This window comes from Schistocerca nitens, chromosome 8, assembly GCF_023898315.1.
Source record: "Schistocerca nitens isolate TAMUIC-IGC-003100 chromosome 8, iqSchNite1.1, whole genome shotgun sequence".
NCBI classification, from domain to species: Eukaryota; Metazoa; Arthropoda; class Insecta; order Orthoptera; family Acrididae; genus Schistocerca; species Schistocerca nitens.
The window spans coordinates 274,593,141-274,614,764 of record NC_064621.1 but is presented as its reverse complement, the minus strand read 5'-3'; the positions used below and the strand labels follow the sequence as shown (position 1 = coordinate 274,614,764).

The window sequence follows — 21,624 nt, the reverse complement described above, 5'->3', positions numbered from 1 at the left end:
CCCCTAAACAACTTCTTTTTGTCCCCCCTCCCTCCCCTGGACATTTTTACCATACAGTTTTAATTTGGTAAACACACATCTGCTGGAAACAATTTAAAAAAATCATTTTTACATGAATTTTGCACTCTTCAACAACTTGAGTCTTGAAAAATCATTCTTGCTTTTGTTGTCTCTTGATTTTGTTATTTTTGAGGGACATTTTACCCTGCTAACTAATAATAAGTGACCTATTTTCTGTAATGTTTGGCACTAAACGAGGGCAGCATCCGACCCAAATGATTGAAAACAGGACGAAAAAATGTTACCAGGTCTTAACACAAGCAATAACATAATTGAATTTGAGTAAATGTATATACCTTTGAGCCTTTTACCGCTTTGAATTTGACATAATAATTGTTTCTGCAGTTTTGGGAAGTTGCCATAATTCATGCCGTGGGGGTGGAAAGAATTGCATCAGGTCCCATAGGAGCTGAAGCACAGGGAAGGTGTTGATTCAAAAAACTCCTTTGCATCTCTGTTAATTTGACCCAAAAACAACACAGTAGGGTACTGCAACTACTTGGTGTGCCCTGTCAGCAATCGTGGCATGCATAGGGCTGACAGTACATATCAAACTTACGATATTTCCATCGCCAGTGTAAAATACATCGCCATTCCCATCAATGTGCCTACGGCTTTTACTGCTTCAAGCATTTTCGTTTGACAGTAAAGGGTTATCATAAACCGCATGAAATTCTGCTTTTATCTCGTAATTTTCATCCACAAGCGAAAAGTGACTGTCTGAATGATATTGTACTTCCTCTCTCTCTATGCAAAAACCCACGTAACACAACTTACAAATCTAAAGTAACCATTAAATCAGTGTTATTGTCGTGTTGGCTTCATATAACTGATAATGGCACACAGACATGACATAAATTACTCTGTTAAGACTGAGACGCATTTGTCACTGATAACATAGTTGATGCGACAAATCCCTAGGATAAAATTTGTGTAGTGTAACAAGAAAATTTGTGTAGTGTAAACTAAATTGCAATAGTGCCTTGTACAAATATGCACAAACTGGTGGCAGGTATCCGAATGCTAAGAAGAGAAAACATGGTTTTACAGATTCATCTGAGAGCAAAGAGTGATACCCATGACACGTTTAAAAGGTAATACCTCTTTCTTGCTGTTTATATTGTCACCTGTCATGTCTACAGTATGCTCTACCACCATATCAACAAATGGTTATACTGTGGACAGAACTGGAAGATATTCATAGGTCGTTGTGTGGTTATTGGAAACATGGTGTTCAGCCACAGCTGATTTCCTTGATTGAACATGATGTATGTGCAGTAAACGTGCACCATTTGTGTGTAATACCCATGTTCTTCAAAACTTTGTGCGGTGAGTTAATGTTGTTTATACTATTGTCCATTGTTGATGGAAGTGCAGCAGTGGCTCAAAGCCCAATATTTATGAAGGCTTTGACTTCGATGTATTGGTGGACTGGGAAAATTAAATTGGCATGCATGGATACAAGTGGTAACTATTCACCAGTGGGGGAATTTATGATCCTGTAAGTTATGCATGTGGTCTGCTCAATCATAGTGAATTTTCAGTCAACACATTGTATTCAGATGTTGAATGAGATTTTTAACATAATTTCACTACATTCGATTGCTTCCACTTAAACAATCTGTTCTGCACAAGTCGAAAGGAACAGAGAATGTTTAGCATAAGTGCGATGAATAAGTGATTATATGACAATGGGCAATGACAGAAAAACTTAAGAATACATGATAATAAGTGCAACAGAAATAGAAGAAAGAAGGCAAACAGGGTAATTACCCCCCCCCCCCTCTCTTTCTCCCCGCCCCCCTCCGCTCTCTCTCTCTCTCTCTCTCTCTCTCTCTCTCTGTGTGTATGTGTGTGTGTGTGTGTGTGTGTGTGTGTGTGTGTGTAGGGGGGGAGGGGGTGGTGTTAATTAGGGTTTTCTGACATACAATCTTTAATGTGTGCTGTGCAATGTAGAGAAATTAATTACTGTAATTGTTTCAGGTACGGTGTCTTAACTGCAGTACAGAATCAAAGAAACATGACCCTTTTCTGGACCTTTCTCTTGACATACCAGATAAATTTCAGCTCAGCAGAAAGTATAAAGACCATGAGGGTGGCATTCCTCCATGTAACATATCAGGCAGGTGGATCATATTTATTCTTCTCGTTTTATTATTGTAAAGAGAGGAAAACTTTACTTGTGCCAAATAAATCCTTCATAATGACAACATGAATACCTAATTATAACACATGAGGTGAACAATCACATAATCAAATGTATTGTCAGGAAGATGACCATACCCAAAAATGTCCTTAAAGCACTCACGGTAACCATTCATTGGTGCATTAGTGTTACCTCAGTTACATTAGGAAATGCCCACAACAAGACATAGGGATTAACCCTTTCATGGATAAAATTCATTTTTTACAGATTTTTAAAATATTAAGGTGATAACAGTTTCTTTTCGTCTCATTATTATATTTTCACCACCAAAATATTTTTTAAGTTCTTCATTTTTTCACAACAGGAAGTGGGACACACGTATCCCATGAACCAACGCAATATACCTTTTCTGCTGACTGACCGATTTTGTAATTTTATTTTTTTAGCCATAAACAAGATTTTGCAGAGAATAAAATAACTACAAATTATACATGCATGTAATCTTTTTATTTGTGTAGAGCCAGTGTAAAAAATATTCAGTACATTTCAGTTTTCATGATACATGATCAATACTTACAAAACTTTACATGCCATGAAACTTGGAAAAACATGGTGTGGCACAGAGTGGTACACCACAAGCAGTGCAAACAACTTTTGTTCTCTTCTCTTTAGAGTTTGTGCTGCAGAATCTGCATCGCTTCCTAGTGCCACTGTCTTTCGGTACATGTTTGCCTACGTTAACGAGCCAGACGTCATCTGGCACACTAGAGACTCCTCTCTTTGCTAGGAAGAAAGTGGGCATTGATTCCCTCTTTTTCCTGGATGAATACCCATTAATCAATTGTCTTGCTAACCTTTACAAATAATGTCTGCTGGGACACACATGTCCCACTAATTTTATTTCGATTGTAAGATAGTACAGTCGCTGAGAAGTACATTCCACACTGTATTTGTACTAAAAATGATTATTAAGTTAATAATAAGATGAATTACTTACTTCAGACATCGCTGGAAAGTTAGAAATGATGAAAACTGAAGAATGACACAAATAAGTGGCATTGCAGCGGCCGTATATACACGCCAGTCAACAAAAGTAGTCACCGCTTCTCTATTGCATTTGCAGTGCAGTCCCGATATTTTTCTTAGGTTCAGTACAGTCGTCCCTAGATGGCAGCACCGTGCAGAGCTGGGTAACATATATCCCGACACTCGAACTGGCGCTCAAAGTTAGTGGGACATATATGACCCATCAACCACGAAAGGGTTAATGAAAATTAAAAAGTTTCTTGTTAACTTTTTGTCACATTACATAATGATCTAGATTTAAAAATTGAAATTTGCCATTGACAGTGCAAGTAAAATATTTTCTTGTAAACAGACCTTCAGTTTTGTAGCATGCAATCAACTATTGTTCTTCAATAATTATTGGTGTATGTATCTTATTTTTTCTTCTTTCTTTTTAGTAGAAAGGTCACAGCTGATGACTTCTTAATGTGCATTGTTTTTCATCCTAGTCCCATTGTGTTCATTTCAGTTTGTGTAAGCACAAATGGTGTATAAAAGTGTTTTGATATGCTATTGATAGAGATTAAGTAGTCTGTGACTGTAACTGCTCGAGGGATTTGTTTTACTTCTGATATAATGCCTTCAGTGACAATATTTTTATTTTCTTATTACTGTCCAACAAATTTCAAAGCTATAACTTTACTTTCAAGAATGTGTATACATAATGGGTACTAACATTGCAACTGCCTTTCACCTAACAGTAACACAATGACACAGTTGTTAGTTTTACAGGAACACTGTCTCAGGTGGGGTTAATGAGAAAAATATAGTAAAGCGTTGTAACAAATTACTATGTATGACCACATAACATTTGTCATGCATTTATGACAAATTTCCACATTTTCTCTTAAGTTCAAAATGATTCAGCACATTTGGCAGACCACATGACTCAAATGAAACATATCTACCTCATATTACAGTGACGTGGTGGACTGAATTTAATACTATTTCAATTACATAGATTGAGGAAATAAAATTAAAAAGTATCTGGAGCCCATATTATTTAAGTTCATTTACAAAAATGAATTGAAATAACCTATTGCAAAGTGACAGTGAGTATGAGAATAGGATAAGGGGGTGTGTTTGAGACGTATCATTCAGCATGTCAGTGAGTTGAAAAATCTGTTGTGTATATATTTCTAGTGTCTGTAGTATATTTAATTTTGTGCCTGAGGGGGTTACCTATAGCAGGTTGTGTTTGCTGTCATCAAGGTAGTTGCCATTTTAGATTTGTGTACATGTTTAAATGTAGGACTGACCAATGTTCATTATATTGTTTTGCAAATGATGTACCTTCCTACCTACATAAAAAGTGATACATGGACATGTAATATAGTAAAATCTGGTTTCTTGTGTTTGTCCTGTTTGTCGGAACTTTGAGGAAGGACATGCTTTGTTTTATTTTTCATGTAACATCTCATTTTAATGTCATATTATGTGAGGTGATCAACAGTTTTTAAGAGGCTCCTCCAGTGAAACATTTTTAGTTTCTGTTGCTAATAAGTGTCTTGTTTAATTTCTGTTTGCATTCTTTGTCATGGTATCAAGCATGATCAGTTGTGGGTGCTAAATATCCATTATTAGTTCATATTTGTTTGATCGATACTATTTCATCACCGTGATCATATTGTGCCATTGGTACGTTCACTCCACTATTAATCATACTTCCGTATGCTTCTAGTTTGTTGGGAGTGGAATGGAAAAAGCTGTTGTTAATAGTGCCATCTGCTGTAGCTGTTTCCTTTTTGTATAAAGTGAAGGTGCGTATTGTTTTTTATGCAAACTGTTAAGGTGTAGGAAATTTAATGTCATGTGTACCTCATGGTCGATGGTGAATTTGATGTTGGAATGGAACTGCTTCAGTTCCATTGCCGTGGAAAAGTATTATGATGTCACCGACATACCTATAAAAGTAAATTATTTCATTAACAAATACATGACTTTAACAAGGCGTTTTTGTAAATGATCAATATAAATGTCAGTTAACAATCCAAAAAGGCAAAATCCCGTGGCCAAAAGAAGTGGCAGTTCATACAATTTGTTATTAAACTGAAAATTATGACGTTGCAACACAAGTGCTTGGATTTCCGTAACTTGTGTTGCTGCAGTTGTCTTAAATTTATTTAAATTTTTGTTGGTGATGCCTAATTTTTACTGGGGCATTAGCATTTAGATTTAAAATATCAAATGACACTAGTCTAGCTTCATTGAATATCTACCAGGCTTTGACTAACTGAATGAATTCTCTGACATTATTATTATTTGCTTTTACGGCCTCATTGGACCACTTTAGTCAGTCATTTCCTGGTCCTCTTCTTCAGGAAGCCCATGTTTCGTTCTTTCTTAACTGCCCAGTATCTTTTCATTTGTTCTGCTGTTTCCTGTCTTTCCTCACCGGGAAATACCCTTTTTATTGTGTGTCGTTTGTCTACTTTTGGTTTAAATCTTATTTTCTTATCTTTCAGTTTCTTGAGATTTTCTGTCTTGTTTTGCAGATCATCGAAGGTTATATATAGTTCTCCCACATCCTCTTTAATTCCCTTGATCCATCCTACTTGTTGCTTCAGATTCCACAGTTTCTGCATAATTTTTCTTGCTAATCTGGTTTCTGGTGTCTTTATTATGTGGCCAAAGAAAGAAATCCTCTTTTTATGTATAATATCTGTGATGGGCTCCAGTTCGCTGTACACTGCTTCATTCGGCACTATCCACCATTGTCCGTCCTTTTGGTATTTTTTATTTATGCATGTTCTAGCTATTCTTCTCTCTACTTTTAGTGTTTTGTTGACTCTGTTTTTCTTAGTGACTTCAAGAAGAGTCTCGCTTGCGTATGTTACCTCTGGCTGAACCACCATCGTGTAGTGTTTTAATTTTGTTTGAATTGATAGACATTTCTTATTGTATGTAGACAATATTAGTTTTTGAGCAGGTTTTTCATCCAAGTTGTGTGTTATAATCTCTCCAAGATATTTAAATTGCTTCACTGTTTTAATTTTTCTGTTGTCTACTGTTCGTGGTCTATTACTAGCGGGCCTGTTACCATCATCTCAGTCTTTTCGAAAGATATTTATAGTCCTACTTTTTGTGCAATATTTTGCAGGCTCACTGTTTGATTTCTAGCGTCTTGTACATTATTAGCTAGTAATGCCAAGTCATCTGTGATTCCCAAATAATTTAGGTTTATATCATCTTTCTTGGTTCCAGTTGTTATGTTTTTAGGATTCTCTTGGTACCATTCTCTCATCAAGTATTCAAGAGCACAGTGGAAGAGCAGTGGTGTAAGATCATGTCCTTGTCTTAACCCTGTTTTAATCATAAATGGCTCAGATAGTTCTCTCCGAATTTTACTTTGGACTTGGTGTTTGTAAGGATTAATTTTATCAATTTTATTAATTTGGGATGACGTCCAAAATTTTTTAATATGTCCAGCATAGAAGATCTGTGGATGCAATCATGAACTTTTTTGAAGTCTACAAAGGTTATGACTAAGTGCTTCTGTCTCCTTTTGTAGGCATCCATTATTTATTTTAATGTGATGATCTGGGCAGCTTCTCCAGGGTCTAAATGCTCCTTGATATTCTCCAAGCTTCTTTTCAAGTTGATCTTCACAGTGATTGTTGAGAATTCTTGACAATATTTTATGTGTGCAATCCAATAAGAAAATTCCTCTGTAGTTGTCCGGATTTGGTTTTTCTCCTTTTTGTGTAATGAGTGTATGACAGATGTAGTCCATTGTTCTGGTAGCTCATCTCCGACCCAGATTTTAACTATGCATTGATGTAATATCATCTTCATGGGTTCTGCTGTGTATTTCCAGAGTTCTGCAAATGTTTGATTTTCTCCACTTGCTTCGTAGTTCTCGAGCTCACTCAAAGCTTCGCCGACTTCCTGAATTGTCAGTGGGGTGTTTTTGTTGGAGTTCTTGTGTTTATTTCGAGAAGCTCAGGAGGATCCTTTGAATTTAGTAATTCGTTAAATGTTTCTGCTAAAATGTCTGTATTTCTTTTATCACTATGGGCCATTGTATTGTTTTTATCTTTTAGCATTAGTGTTGGGGGATCATATCTTTGGAGTTGTTTGCTAAATGTTTTGTAGTAATCTCATGAGTATGCGTTCTTACTATTTGTTTCTGTCATAGAAAGTATATTTTTTGATATTGATGTTTGTTGCTGTTGTTGTTGTTGTTGTTGTCTTCAGTCCTGAGACTGGTTTGATGCAGCTCTCCATGCTACTCTATCCTATGCAAGCTTCTTCATCTCCCAGTACCTACTGCAACCTACATCCTTCTGAATCTGCTTAGTGTATGCATCTCTTGGTCTCCCCCTACGATTTTTACCCTCCACGCTGCCCTCCAATACTAAATTGGTGATCCCTTGATGCCTCGGAACATGTCCTACCAACCGATCCCTTCTTCTGGTCAAGTTGTGCCACAAATGCCTCTTCTCCCCAATCCTATTCAGTACCTCCTCATTAGTTATGTGATCTACCCATCTAATCTTCAGCATTCTTCTGTAGCACCACATTTCGAAAGCTTCTATTCTCTTCCTGTCCAAACTATTTATCGTCCATGTTTCACTTCCATACATGGCTACACTCCATACAAATACTTTCAGAAAAGACTTCCTGACACTTAAATCTATACTCGATGTTAACAAATTTCTCTTCTTCAGAAACGATTTCCTTGCCATTGCCAGTCTACATTTTATATCCTCTCTACTTCGACCATCATCAGATATTTTGCTCCCCAAATAGCAAAACTCCTTTACTACTTTAAGTGTCTCATTTCCTAATGTAATACCCTCAACATCACCCGACTTAATTCGACTACATTCCATTATCCTCGTTTTGCTTTTGTTGATGTTCATCTTATATCCTCCCTTCAAGACACCATCCATTCCGTTCAACTGCTCTTCCAAGTCCTTTGCTGTCTCTGACAGAATTACAATGTCATCGGCGAAACTCAAAGTTTTTATTTCTTCTCCAGGGATTTTAATACCTACTCCGAATTTTTCATTTGTTTCCTTTACTGCTTGCTCAATATACAGATTGAATAACATCGGGGAGAGGCTACAACCCTGTCTTACTCCCTTCCCAACCACTGCTTCCCTTTCATGCCCCTTGACTCTTATAACTGCCATCTGGTTTCTGTACAAATTGTAAATAGCCTTTCGCTCCCTGTATTTTACCCCTGCCACCTTTAGAATTTGAAAGAGAGTATTCCAGTCAACATTGTCAAAAGCTTTCTCTAAGTCTACAAATGCTAGAAACGTAGGTTTGCCTTTCCTTAATTTTTGTTCTAAGATAAGTCGTAAGGTCAGTATTGCCTCACGTGTTCCAGTATTTCTATGGAATCCAAACTGATCTTCCCCGAGGTCGGCTTCTACTAGTTTTTCCATTCGTCTGTAAAGAATTCGTGTTAGTATTTTGCAGCTGTGGCTTATTAAACTGATTGTTCGGTAATTCTCACATCTGTCAACACCTGCTTTCTTTGGGATTGGAATTATTATATTCTTCTTGAAGTCTGAGGGTATTTCGGCTGTTTCATACATCTTGCTCACCAGATGGTAGAGTTTTGTCAGGACTGGCTCTCCCAAGGCCGTCAGTAGTTCCAATGGAATGTTGTCTACTCTGGGGGCCTTGTTTCGACTCAGGTCTTTCAGTGCTCTGTCAAACTCTTCACGCAGTATTGTATCTCCCATTTCATCTTCATCTACATCCTCTTCCATTTCCATAATATTGTCCTCAAGTACATCGCCCTTGTATAGACCCTCTATATACTCCTTCCACCTTTCTGCTTTCTTGATGTTTAACCCTCCTTAATATTTTTTGAGTCATCTTTCTTTGTTTTGTGAGTTCCAAGTAAGATTCTTCTGTCTGTGGCTCTGATACCTTAACCAGATATGGGGTCTATCTTCATCTGTTTTATCATATTTGTCTTTCCACCACTGGTGTTTTTTCCTAGGATTTATTGGAGCTACTTGTTCAGCTATTTGTTTCAATTCGTGAATTATTTCATCCAGATCATCTGTTATTTTTATATTCCTAGCTTGTTCTTCATATGCCTTGTTATTTATCAATTTATGAGGGTCATAGGTTCTCCTCTTTTGTGGGTGGGATTTTTTCTCTCTCCATGGGGTGAATTTAATTTTTATTTTTATCAAGTTATGATTTAATCCGGTGTCAGTTCCATTCAGGACTTTCACATTGCAGATTTCCTTGTGCTAGTTCTTATCCATGCAGACATGATCCAACTGCCGTTCTCCTTTTGCCCAGTCTGGGTGTTTCCAGGTTTTAAGTTTATTTGGTCTTCTCATGAAGTATGTTGATTTTGAGATCGTGTCACTTGTTTCTACAGAATCCACCAATCTCATGCCATTCTGGTGTGTTCTTCGTTGTACTGGCCGTTTCCCAATTACATATCTGTATTTCTTTTTGCTTCCTAATTGGGCATTAAAGTCTCCAATTAAAATTTTGGTGTGATTTTTGTTGACGTTTGTTGCTGTCTGATTTAAAAGCTCACAAAATCCATCCACATCTTCTCTGCGGTCTTTTCTATTATTTTTGTCATTAGTTGGGGCGTGGGCATTTATTATTGTGTATGTTCTATTTGCCGCTTTTATAGTTAATGTTGAGAGCCTAGGAGATAGTGCATTGAATTATATTATGGAATCTATCATTTTGAGGTTGACCACGAATCCTGTTTCGAATTGCAGGCATTGATTAATTGCTCTTTTCCCTGGTATTCCCTTGTAAATTCTGTATCCTTGCGATTGCATTGGTTCGTGATCAGTGTTTCTCATTTCGTGAAGTCTGGTTATCAGAATCTCCTGTTGATCTATTTCGTCTGTCAAAATATATTACATAATTGGATAGTTAAAAAAAATCTCCTCACCAAGTGGTGGCAGGAGAACTTGTAAAAAAAGGTTTTGCTTATACAAGTTTTCAGAGCCAGTGCCCCTTCATCTGGCAAAAGGGTTGAGGGGAAAGGAAGAGGAAGTGAAGGAAAAGGACTGGAGAGGTTCAGGAAAAGGGGTAGAGTTCAGAAAGTCACCCCGAACCCCAGCTCAAGGCAGACTTAACGGACGGGATGTTATACGAGTGAATTCTCTGTTGTTTTTGGTGGATCTACTGTGTCCAAAGGTGTAGCTCTTCTTCATTGTAGAACAGTTTTTATGGGAATGTTGAGCTTGTTCAGGAATTTACTACAAGTATAATATGGACTCCTTCTTTATACAGTTTGGGTTGGTCTATCAAAACAAAGGTGCTTTAGTTTCTTGAGCTGTGAAGAGGAAAATTTTGTTCTTCATTGTTTCTTTGTTCTGCATTAGGAAACACTGTGTGGAAACTGTGGAAAAATCTGTTTTTTGTAAATAGTCAATCACCTCAACATTCCAACAGTTGCATTGCCTTTATCAGATATAGTAGGAAACCCCCGCCCCCCACACACACACCTATTTTCATTCTATAAGGAAAGAATACAGTTATAGATAGAATAAACTAGCGGGATCAGAAGTGTGGCTAATAAGGCTGTGAACATCCCAATGGCACAACATGATTTTCGTAATGAAATTGTATTAATCGACAAATAGTCACAAATAATGAATATTTACCACACACAATTGATAGCCTCCTCAATAATGTGGAAAAGGAAACAAGTAGAAATAAAAACAATGCATTTGTTACCAACTGACACTAAAACAATATTTTAGTATTCCATTCCTGCCAAGAAACCAGCATAACAACCAAGTAGGTAGAGTACAAACAGTGAACAGCAGAAATGTTCTTATCAGTGATTGTTCAGAAAATGAAAAAATAAAAGAAGAAGCTGGAGTGTGCAATCCTTGAAAGAAAAACTGACAAGAGCCTATTTGAGATGGTTTGGCCATGACTAACAAAGGGGTGAAAAGAAAGAGACTATACCCAGATGTGATTGGTTGAAGGACTGGTAAGAGGATCAAGAAAGAGATGTCTGGACAAAGTGAAGTATGTAGTAACAACAGGAGTCAGTTGAGATACAGCTTTGAGGGAAGAATGATACTTGCAAAGACATGAAGACTGCTTGTAAACGACTCCTGGCCAACTGAAGAGGAAAACTGTTATTGTTCCATTCATTGGAAAACATAAAATTTCTAATCAGTTAAAAAGATATGGTATTAAAATCAGCTATTACACAAAAATTAAAATAAACCATGTCCTTCCTTGCAGTTTTAACAACATAAGGAACCAGGTGTTTACAATATCATATGCCCAGACTGTCAAAGTTTCTTTCATAGGCACATGATTTACCATACCTGAAAATATGTCAGCCTTGTCTGTAAATTTACGTCATAAATATAAAATGGCAACTCATCTTCATTACAGCAACCAGTATTCCACACATCAATAAAGGTCTCTCACTCTGCCATATATAGCACCCTCAGGCACAAAAATCTCAACACGCGCGCGTGCGTGCCGTTCTGGTGTCACTGTACTCTTCTGTGGTTTTGTTGTGATGTGCCAATCATACTTTGGCACCATGCTGAATGTGAATGTGAACCAAAAAAATAACTGTCACTCCTCTAAATTTTAGTTTGTCCATCTGTAGAAAAGGGAATAATAATAATTGTGTAACATAAGTTAAACATTTATTGCTTGCTTCATATAGTACTGTCATAAACATGCTAAATCTTTCAAGATGGAAGTGCAAATGTGGAAGTGCTTCAGCAGTGCAGAAGACAGATGTTAGGAGGTCAAATACAGATAATTTGTTACGGGACTGTGTTTTATTTCTTTCTTTAATCCTGCCTGAGACATCTTCCTTGCAAAACAAACAACTGTGTCCTCCTGCTGCTGTTGAGTGAAAAACAGCATCAGATTTAACCTGCATTATGTGTGTACAATCCTTGAAAGTGGAGTTGTAGCCCCGAAATGCTTCAACAGTTAACGAGGAGAAAAAAAAAAATTGGTACTAAATTTAGAATATTATTATTAAAATATATCCCTAACTTAGTGTAGTGATAGTTTATCTCTAGTATAGTGTACAGAGTTCTGTTTCTAACTACTGCTTCATGGTTAATGTGTGTGTCTTGTATCTACTTATTTGATCTGAAGAACATAGTGATATAAACAAATGAATCGAACTAATTCTAGATACAGTGCTACTTCATCCATAAAATGGTGACTCAGTTGATTTCACTTTCTACTATGTGTTTTTATGCTCCCGTTGTTCTCCTTGTCACAGTACATGACTACTGTTGAATCATCCTCTTTCACTTTCTTGTTCCATGTTCGTAGAGTTGATTAATAAGGTATTGGTAATTCCTCACATTCCCTCGTGTTATCTTTTACCTTTTTGTAACTGTGACCACACTCCCACATGACTATGCAAACATATTGTTTAGATCTGTTCTGTTACGTTTTACTGTAACTATCTAGTTACAGTTTGTGAGGAGGGACAGGAAACTGCCATAATGTGCTGTGAATGACTATTTGTGGTATAATGTAAGATTAGAATTAAGAAAAACTCCACACTTTTCAGTTATTTTTGGGTTGCGTTTCTGAGCAGATAATTTCATAGTTTGTTTCATTACATTAAACTCTGATGACTGTTCAATGGCAAATGGGTACTAGATGTGAGTACACAGATAGTATGTATTGTTTTTTCAATGCCATACCTCAATGTCATGCAGAGCAATTAGAGTTCCTGCCATTAACCACAAGATGCGATGGTGTCACATTTCCTTCCGCATCATTGCTCCATCTGGGTGTATGCTCAGTCTCCAATCTTGACATTGACAGGATGTTAAACTCTAATATTCTTCACTTCATCACAAACTTTATTTTATTCAAGAGAGGAAGCAATAATGTAACGGTATTTTTGTTCTGAATAAAATAAAGAGAAACATTCCACATGGGGAAAAAAAAAAATATTCAAAAAACAAAGATGCTGTGACTTAGCAAACAAGAAAGCGCTGGCCTTTACATATGTCTGCCTGTGTCTGTATATGTGCGGATGGATATGTGTGTGTGTGTGTGTGTGTGTGTGCGTGCGCGAGTGTATACCTGTCCCTTTATCCCCCTAAGGTAAGTCTTTCTGCTCCCGGGGTTGGAATGACTCCTTACCCTCTCCCTTAAAACCCACATCCTTTCGTCTTTCCCTCTACTTCCCTCTTTCCTGATGAAGCAACTGTGGGTTGCGAAAGCTTGAAATTTGTGTATGTGTTTGTGTGTTTTTTATTGTGTGTATCTACCAGTGCTTTCTCGTTTGGTAAGTCACAGCAACTTTGTTTTTTGGGTATATTCGTTCTCTATTATAACTAGTGGCAGCTATATTGTGACTGGAATCTATTAAGACTGGGAACAACTCTTGACTCTGCTGGGACTGGCCAGCAACCCGAAGGTGTCAAAATTGAGTTGCTGAGAGTAAACGGAAAGACAACAGCTGTGAAGGACAAACAACGTTGATGACATGGTGGAAGAACGAGTTCAAAGAATGAGACAAGATCAGAACCTAAGACACAGGAAATCCAAAAACAGACAGCAATGTGTAATGAGATCAGTACTCAACCACAATGAAATCACGACTGGTTGACTGAGTGTCTGTGTTGCTGGCTTGAAAGGGTACTTGGGAGTGCTGATAGGCTGCTAGGACGGGCATTTCTCTACATTTTTTGCCGCAGCAGTGGCAGCAGCACTCACAGGACATAGCAGTGCCATCTAGTGGCTGTTGTTGTCGTCAATGTCCATCCTTTTGGCGGGCTTACAAACTTAATGGGCTGGGGTAACTCCCCCCCCCCCAGAAGGAGGAGGAGGGCCAGCAAAGTTGAGGTGGTGAACGCAGTTCCAGGAGCGGCAGGGGTCTGGGCCAAGGGTTGAGAGACTGGAGAGGCGTAGACTGGTTCCAGACGCAAGCAGAACAGCTGCACTCCATGGCCTCCACATCTTGTGTTCAGTCCTGGCCATTAGGCATGTCGCCTTGCATAAGGGGTTTCATCTGCGACATATCCCGATGTCCACGATGAAGGAATTAAAAACATAAGGGCACAGGGTAGATGGTGAGTATCAACATCCACGTCAAGCAGCAGAATATAGGAGAAAACTGACAAATGGTCAGGGAGAGGCTAGCTCAGGTCGGTTGTTGTGGATTGGTGGTCTTCAAAAAATACGTGTGCCACCTATGGAGCTCATAGTACATGACATGCTGTAAGATGGGGTCACAACATGTACAACAGCATTAGAGTAATGGAAAACCTGTCAAAGACATGCTGCTGTTCCATGTCGATGTGGAAACAGATGTCCTGTTGGTCCAATCCCAGGTTGGGTCCTGAGGGCAGATGAGAGAGGGCATCCACATTTTTGTGTGGTTCTGTGGGCTTGTATCTAATGATATAATTGCAGGAGTTGAAAAGTCCACAATGCTGGAACTGTTGTGCCGTCCCCTCTGGAGTATAGCCCAAAGGGTGCTACCAGTGCTTAGTGATAAGTAATGAGGGTTAACTTGGTTCCAAACAGGTAAACATGGTACTTCTTAATGGCAAAGGTAATGCCCAATGCTTATTTTTATGTATGCGAGTAGTTCTTTTGAGTGGGTACCAGTGTCTTTGCTCAGTAACATCAATATTCCTATACACCAGTGCCACAGGAAGAAGTATCAGTGGGAAAAACCAGGGGATGTAATGGAGAAAAGGGCATAGAGTGGGGCACTGAGTGCAGTGCACGTTTCAGCTGTGAGAAAATGTGCTCATAGGCAACTGACCACCTGTACTTAAATGCCCTTCTTCTGCAGCTGGTTGAGATGACACATATGTGAGGCACTTGTGAGAGAAACATGGAATAATAATTAACCATCCCCAAAATCAGGCTGCAGTTCCTCTAAGTTTTGGGAGCAGTGTCAAGACTGAATAGCAGAAAATTTGCAGTCAGAGGGCTGGATCCTGTATTTGTTAGCAAGTGCCCAAAGTACTCAACTTGCTCCTGAAAAATCTGCCATTTGTGAAAGCGGCACTTGAGCCCCACATCACTCATCTTAGTAAAGAGGGTACAAAGTTTGCACAGGTAGTCCTCCTGTACAAGTGGGGATGGACATGGTTAACTGTTCCAAATACCTCTAGGAGACTGCAGGAGCAGAAGAGATCCCAAAAGCCAAGCACTTGTATTAATATAAGCCAAAGGGGATGTTAATGGCCATAATGTGTTGCCGATTCCTTATGCAGCAATGCCTGTATATACCTGTTGGCAAGGTCTATCTCAGAAAAATATTCACTTCCAACTAGATTCGTGAGGAGCCTCTTGACGTGGACTGGAGTAGCTTTCCACCTGTGCCTGGGCTTTGATCGTCTTACCTGTGGTATGGCCCAAACTCTGGTTTTAACAGTTTCAATCACTCCAGCCTTGTGGAGGCAATTGAGTTGGTGCTTCATGGCTGTCCGCAAGGAGAGAGGAAGAGGATGCGCCTGGCAGAAACATGCTACCTCGTCTGGACATCAGGAGGTACAAGCCTGGAAATCTGTCTGTAGTGCATCCCAGGCCAGGCGCGAATAGATGCACAAAGGTGGCACAGAGGTCCATGTCTGAGATGAGGTCTCGTAAGTTTTGCAGAATCCAAACAGCTAGAAGGTATCCAGACTGAAAACATTACCAGCCAAGTGACTATTGACAGTAGAGTGACCTTTTTGTATGCAGCAGTGATCGTGAATCGACTATGGAGGCGACATGAACTATCACCATATGTCACCAATGTATGGTAGGGTGGCGTCAAGCCAGGGAACCGCAGAAAAGCATACGGAGGTTTGTCAAGGAAACATTAGCTCTTGTGTTCACCTGGAAATAGTCATCCACAGTCGTGAGGTAGATAAACAACTTAGTAGTGGAAGAATTGCCCTGGGGAACAACTGCCTGAAGTTGGTTTACTGTTCTTTGATGCATATAGGGAACAGGATCAGACTGTCCCAATTGTTTTAGACAGACTGACCAGAAATGTCCATCTTCCCCACAACATGTGGGGTGCATCTAACAATCTGTACAGTTTGCACACGGATTGATGTGAAGCTGTCAGTCATGACGGGAGGCCCTACTGCTTATGCTGATGGGGTGTGAGTGGCTGTTCAGAGGCTATTGTCAGGTCTGGAATTGATGAATTGTGATGCTGCCATCGGGAAAAGGACTTAAGGGTGTTCTGCCCCTGAGGCGACAGCTAGACTGTTCCTATGTGGGTTCGTGTCATGACTTGTTAATTTACTGCCTGTATTATCTCAGAAGAATACGCGGTTTTCAAAAAATCGTCCAAGGAATGGTTTTCCAGTTTGAAGGCTTCTGTGGATACTTCCAGATCAGGAGCCGTTTGGACCACTGCATCATGAATCAAAGAAGTAACTATGAAGTTTTGCAAGCCAGGTTTACACAAGTGAAATCAAAATGACAACTCAGTCCTTGCAAAATTCGAGACACGGAGTGACCGCATGAAATTGTTGTAAACAATAATTTGAAAGCAAGGAACATATATCCTCAAAAAATGATGCAGCAGGATTAGAGAGTTGAACCAACTTCTTTACTGAGAAAAACTTCTCTGGGGTAGCCCAGGAAAGGTAGAGCAAGCAACCATTGGAGAGCACCATCTGCACTCTGAAAAATAGCAAAGTGCTGTTTCTGTTGTTGCAAATACACGTCCTAATACTCATAGGTCTCGTTAATAGATGGAAACACAGGTGGGTGGCTCTGCCTGAGGAGCAACCACCATTTTATGGAACCTGCAGTTGATGCTTCAAAAGCTGAGTTTCCTGATGGAGAAGGAGAAATGCAGTTTGCTCTTGCTGCAGCTGCTGATGCTGTTCTTGTTGCAGTTGCTGCTGCAGTAGCAGCTGTTGCTGCTCCACAAGTTTGGTACTCAAGGGACACTGCTGTCCTTTTATCTTGTTGCCAGCTGTAGTGACCAGAATCTGTCAAGACCAGGAACGACTTGGGAATCTGCAGGGACTGGTTGACTGGCTGAGGGCATCACCAGCAATTTGCTAAAAGTAAACTGAAAGACAACAACAGAGAAGGACAAATAACCATGTGACACAGTGGAGTCCAACGAGTAAACCAAGATTGAAACTTAAGACATAGTGAATCCAGAACCAGACACAGCGATTTGTAGCAAGATCAGTATTAGAGTACTGTGAAATCACAACTGACTGACTGAGCTCTGTGCTGCTGGCTTTAAAGGGCAGTGCTGATAGTCTGGTAGGACAGCTCTACACAGCACTGGAGTGACGACAGCTGTGCTCGCAAATTATAGCAGCACTGTGTAGTGGCTGTTATCAAGGTCCATGCCTTTCAACGCACTTGGCTGGGATACGAGAAACTACAGTATTCATTTCAACATTCTGCACATTGTTACAAATCCACAATAAGATTTTTCGGTGGAGGTAGCTTGTATCTGTTTACAGAATGGGTTATTTTATCTGTAATTGTGAAGACAAATGATGAAGGATGATAAATACACTGAAACATTGTGGTTGCTGTATGCCTTAGAAAAAGTGCAGAAAATCAATTTTCTTATTGTGATTGATCTCTTTCGGAAGACAAACTGAGGCGTAGCGCCTTCGCATCGCTCCTGTCACTTGTTAGGACGATATCGTTATAGGCATGAGTCATCGACAGATGTCACCAGCTGACATGGACCTGAGTTACAGAGCTGCACGTAGTTGTAGGCGGCAGAGGTCAGCAGTTGACGGACAGTGCTAGCAGTCGCAGTCAAAACAATGTTGTAAAGTTATGTTCGATTAATATGTAATGTATTTGCATAATTATAATTGTTTTATATGTGTAGTAATTAGCAGTGTGAGTGTTGTACGAGTGAAGAAGAACAGAAGTAAATGAAAATTCTTTTGTTTATTCACGAAGTACCAGTTAAACTATACAGGGGATTTACTATAGTTAAATGTGCAGTCAGTTTATGGTACTAATAAATTGTGAGTAGAACACAAATGAATTGATAATTTCAGGAAATTGTGTGTGATCTAGGGGGGTCGGGGCTGAGGGTTCGAACTAGTAACATCTCATTGAAAGCAGCTTCGACGAAAGTACTGTAAAATCACGGAAAAATGCTAATTACTAGTTCGTGAAGTAGTACAAAGTGTATTTAAGTGAACGGTATAGTGGAAGTCATGTGGAATTTCGGACGGAATATCAAAATTATTGCTTTTGACTGTTAGTTAAAACCACGTGGCGTGTTGCACAATCGAAGACTGGAACAGGTATTACGTGTAGAGCAGAGTGCACAACATTTGAGCGAGCATTTTCATAACTAAACGATCCGGTGAACTCTATTAACTTCAGTAACGGTTGTAAATACCATAAACTGGCTACGTGTGTGATTGTGGTGTGCGTGTGAACTTTACATTGTGTTGCCACTTAGTACGGACTTGACAGTGTTAACTGTGATCTTTATCGTAAAAATACACCTGAAAATGTACATTGCCAAGTTAAAAATTTTATTTCAATAGCTAGCCACATCCCATTTACCGGACAATTCCATGTATGTTGCAACCTGCAATAGACAGTAGTGCTCTAGTATTTTCTGCTACAGCTTTTAGCTAGACAAATGAACATAGCTGGACACTGGCAGGGCGGTAGAAAGGAGCGTGCCGTGCCGCAAAACCTCTGTGTGACACTTTGTACTCACTGAGTGTAAGTTCTGGAATGTCATTATTAAAACAGGTCCCTAGGTCCCTCCTCGCTAAGATCCAGCCACAATAATTCCACACTGCAGAGTAATAATCTTCAACATCCCCATAATGAAATGTGTGCTGCATTACACTTGTTGCTAATATATCACATAAATGGTAAACCCACACATTAAATAAATGAAAAGAGATGTAAGCAATCATTTGCAAGACTTGCTAAGGTCTCTACATGCTTTATTAAGTGGATGAAAAGTTAACAATCATTTTAACGAAAATTTTTATTGGACTTGTCCATTTTGTTTTCTGATTTTACGATTCTAATATTGAAGAGGTTGTTTTTATTTCAGATTGTTTAAAAAGTTTTATAGAAGTTGAAGAACTGGCTGAAACTGAGCTGTATTACTGTAGCACTTGCAAGAGCAAACAACGGTCAACAAAACGCTTCTGGATTCATCGGCTACCAAATGTAAGTGTAGGAGCAATTTCTTCATTTGTCTTTGCTGAAAAAATAAATTTACATTAAAATGAATAACAGTTTGATTTTACAGAAAGTGCATATATGTTTTCCAGGTGTTGTGTCTTCATTTGAAGAGATTTAGATGGCATAACTTTTTCAGAACGAAAATAGATACAAATATATCATTTCCTGTTACTGCGTTAGACATGTCACAGTATGTGCTGAGCAATCTGCACGATACCCGTAGATCGGGAAGTGGTAGCAACTTATATGATTTGGCTGCTGTTATTGTCCATCATGGATCTGGGTGAGTATTACAATGAAACATCCTCAGTAGTAATTTTTTTGGGTTATCTTTCATGACATAAGACTTCTATATTGGATTTCTTTGACAATTATGAACGTTTCAAACAGGAAATAGGAAACAGATTTGACAATTTTCTACATCGACTAATGACAAATATTCATGTTTAGGATCTTAAAGGTTGAAAAAAAAACAAAGAAGTAAGGGAAACGTTGGAATAATGATTTTGCAGAAGATGGAAGTATGAATCTTCATGTGTCTTGGTAGATGGGAACATGACACACACAACAAGAGTTTTAAAGTTACAAAAGTAATTCCTTACTTCAGCTTATACCCGACTGTTGAGCAAACTCTCCTATTTGCTTCTGTCTTCCGCCCTCACATCTTCCTTCCTCTCTCTTTCTGTCACATGTTGACAAAGTATGATCCATTTCTAACAGTACTATATAGTGATCAATTATTTACTGTTCTTGAATGTTTCATATAATTCTCTACTTTGTTTCTGTTACGTGCTATGTAATGTTCCATTCTTACTTGGTTGTAGATTCGGTGTACAGATTTTCTGTGTGAATTATTTGTTACTGTAGTGAGTTGTTTGGAACTTCATGTTGAAGATCTTTTTAACACTTTGAAAACTGACAACTTAGAAGCATGGCAGATGTATAAAACGGCCATTTAAGCCTTTATTTAAAGTTTCACTGGTACATGTGTAAGTGGTATATCTTCAAGAGTAATACATACTGATAAAAGACTGGGAGTATTGATTTAGTTTTCATATTTACTTTAGTTATTTAATAGATCGTGTATTTTAAAATCGTGGCATTGTATAATTATTCTTCAAGAAAATGGGTGAGGTGAGTTATTGAGCAATTTCTTTCTCTTGAGCATCCAAAATTTCTTGGTCATTTGATAAATTGCATGACAAAAGTGACGTTGCAGCAGAATTACAGCACACTGGGAAACCGAAACCGAATAAGTAAATGCGTGAAATTATGTTAGTGCTATCACGTACCGGCTCAACCATTGGTGACAACAGCTGTTACGTTTGCTAATGTTCCTTTGGCAATAATTGTATAAATTGACAACAGAAGGCAGCACCAGTCACAGGCAGGTAGCAAAACATCCATACATCATTTTCATACGAAGTAAACCCAGTTTTCAAGTCATAGATTGCTTGTGCATCAAGAAAATCATGGCTCGATCCATATTTAGCGCTGTTATCAAGTGGTACTACAAAAGCTAAGAAATATAGTAAATGCAAGATCCCCTCACTTCTAAACTGATACTGTTATTACTCAGCTTAGCCACGAGTCCATAGAGGGTGGTATATGTGACGTACAGTACAACTGGTCAGTATTTCCATCCGGAATTTGCGAGTGTAAGTCGGACCTTCCTTGGCGGGTCGTGTCGTCAGATTTCCTCCTACCTGTGCGTGGTGCAGCTCTCATAAATGTCGTCCTGTGCAGATTCGTCATTGGTGCATTGTATGTCTCTATTGGTGGAAGCTTATTATCTGAAATTACTGTCGATCAACTTTGGGGTATCTATTTACTCAAAATTAACATTTTGAATCTTTAGTAGGATGTAGTATGCAGAAGGTTTTGGGCCATTATTATATTGCATATGCCCATTGCAAACAGTGTATAACAGTAATGATATGGAAAGTGTAATATTATAGTAAAGTATGTAGTCAGTGTTGCGGTGTGCTGTTGGTATTTGTAGCAGTAGTACTGTTGTTGAGGAACAAACATGCCAGTAAGATAGTATTATGAAACATTCAACCATTTGTTACTTCCATGTAAATATAGTATTGCAAAATGCTGGTGGAAGTAAAAAATTTAAGGAGTAAAAGTTGTCAAAATTCATATAGACAAAACTGAAAACTTTGCAAATTTTCAGCCCAAACCTTATTTGACCTACCGAGTATCATCGTGTGTGTGTGTGTGTG

At 38.7% G+C, this 21,624-nt stretch overlaps 1 protein-coding gene across 3 annotated transcripts in view; it reads left to right on the top strand.

Annotated features, from left to right (window-relative positions):
- Positions 1 to 21,624, top strand: part of LOC126198997 (ubiquitin carboxyl-terminal hydrolase 3-like) — an 87,215-nt gene that overhangs the window by 37,115 nt on the left and 28,476 nt on the right. For all 3 annotated transcript variants that reach the window (XM_049935672.1, XM_049935673.1, XM_049935671.1), the window contains 3 exons: positions 2,044 to 2,182; positions 19,263 to 19,381; positions 19,486 to 19,679. In XM_049935672.1, the coding sequence (XP_049791629.1) occupies positions 2,044 to 2,182; positions 19,263 to 19,381; positions 19,486 to 19,679 (452 nt within the window). The remainder of the gene's footprint in view (positions 1 to 2,043; positions 2,183 to 19,262; positions 19,382 to 19,485; positions 19,680 to 21,624) is intronic.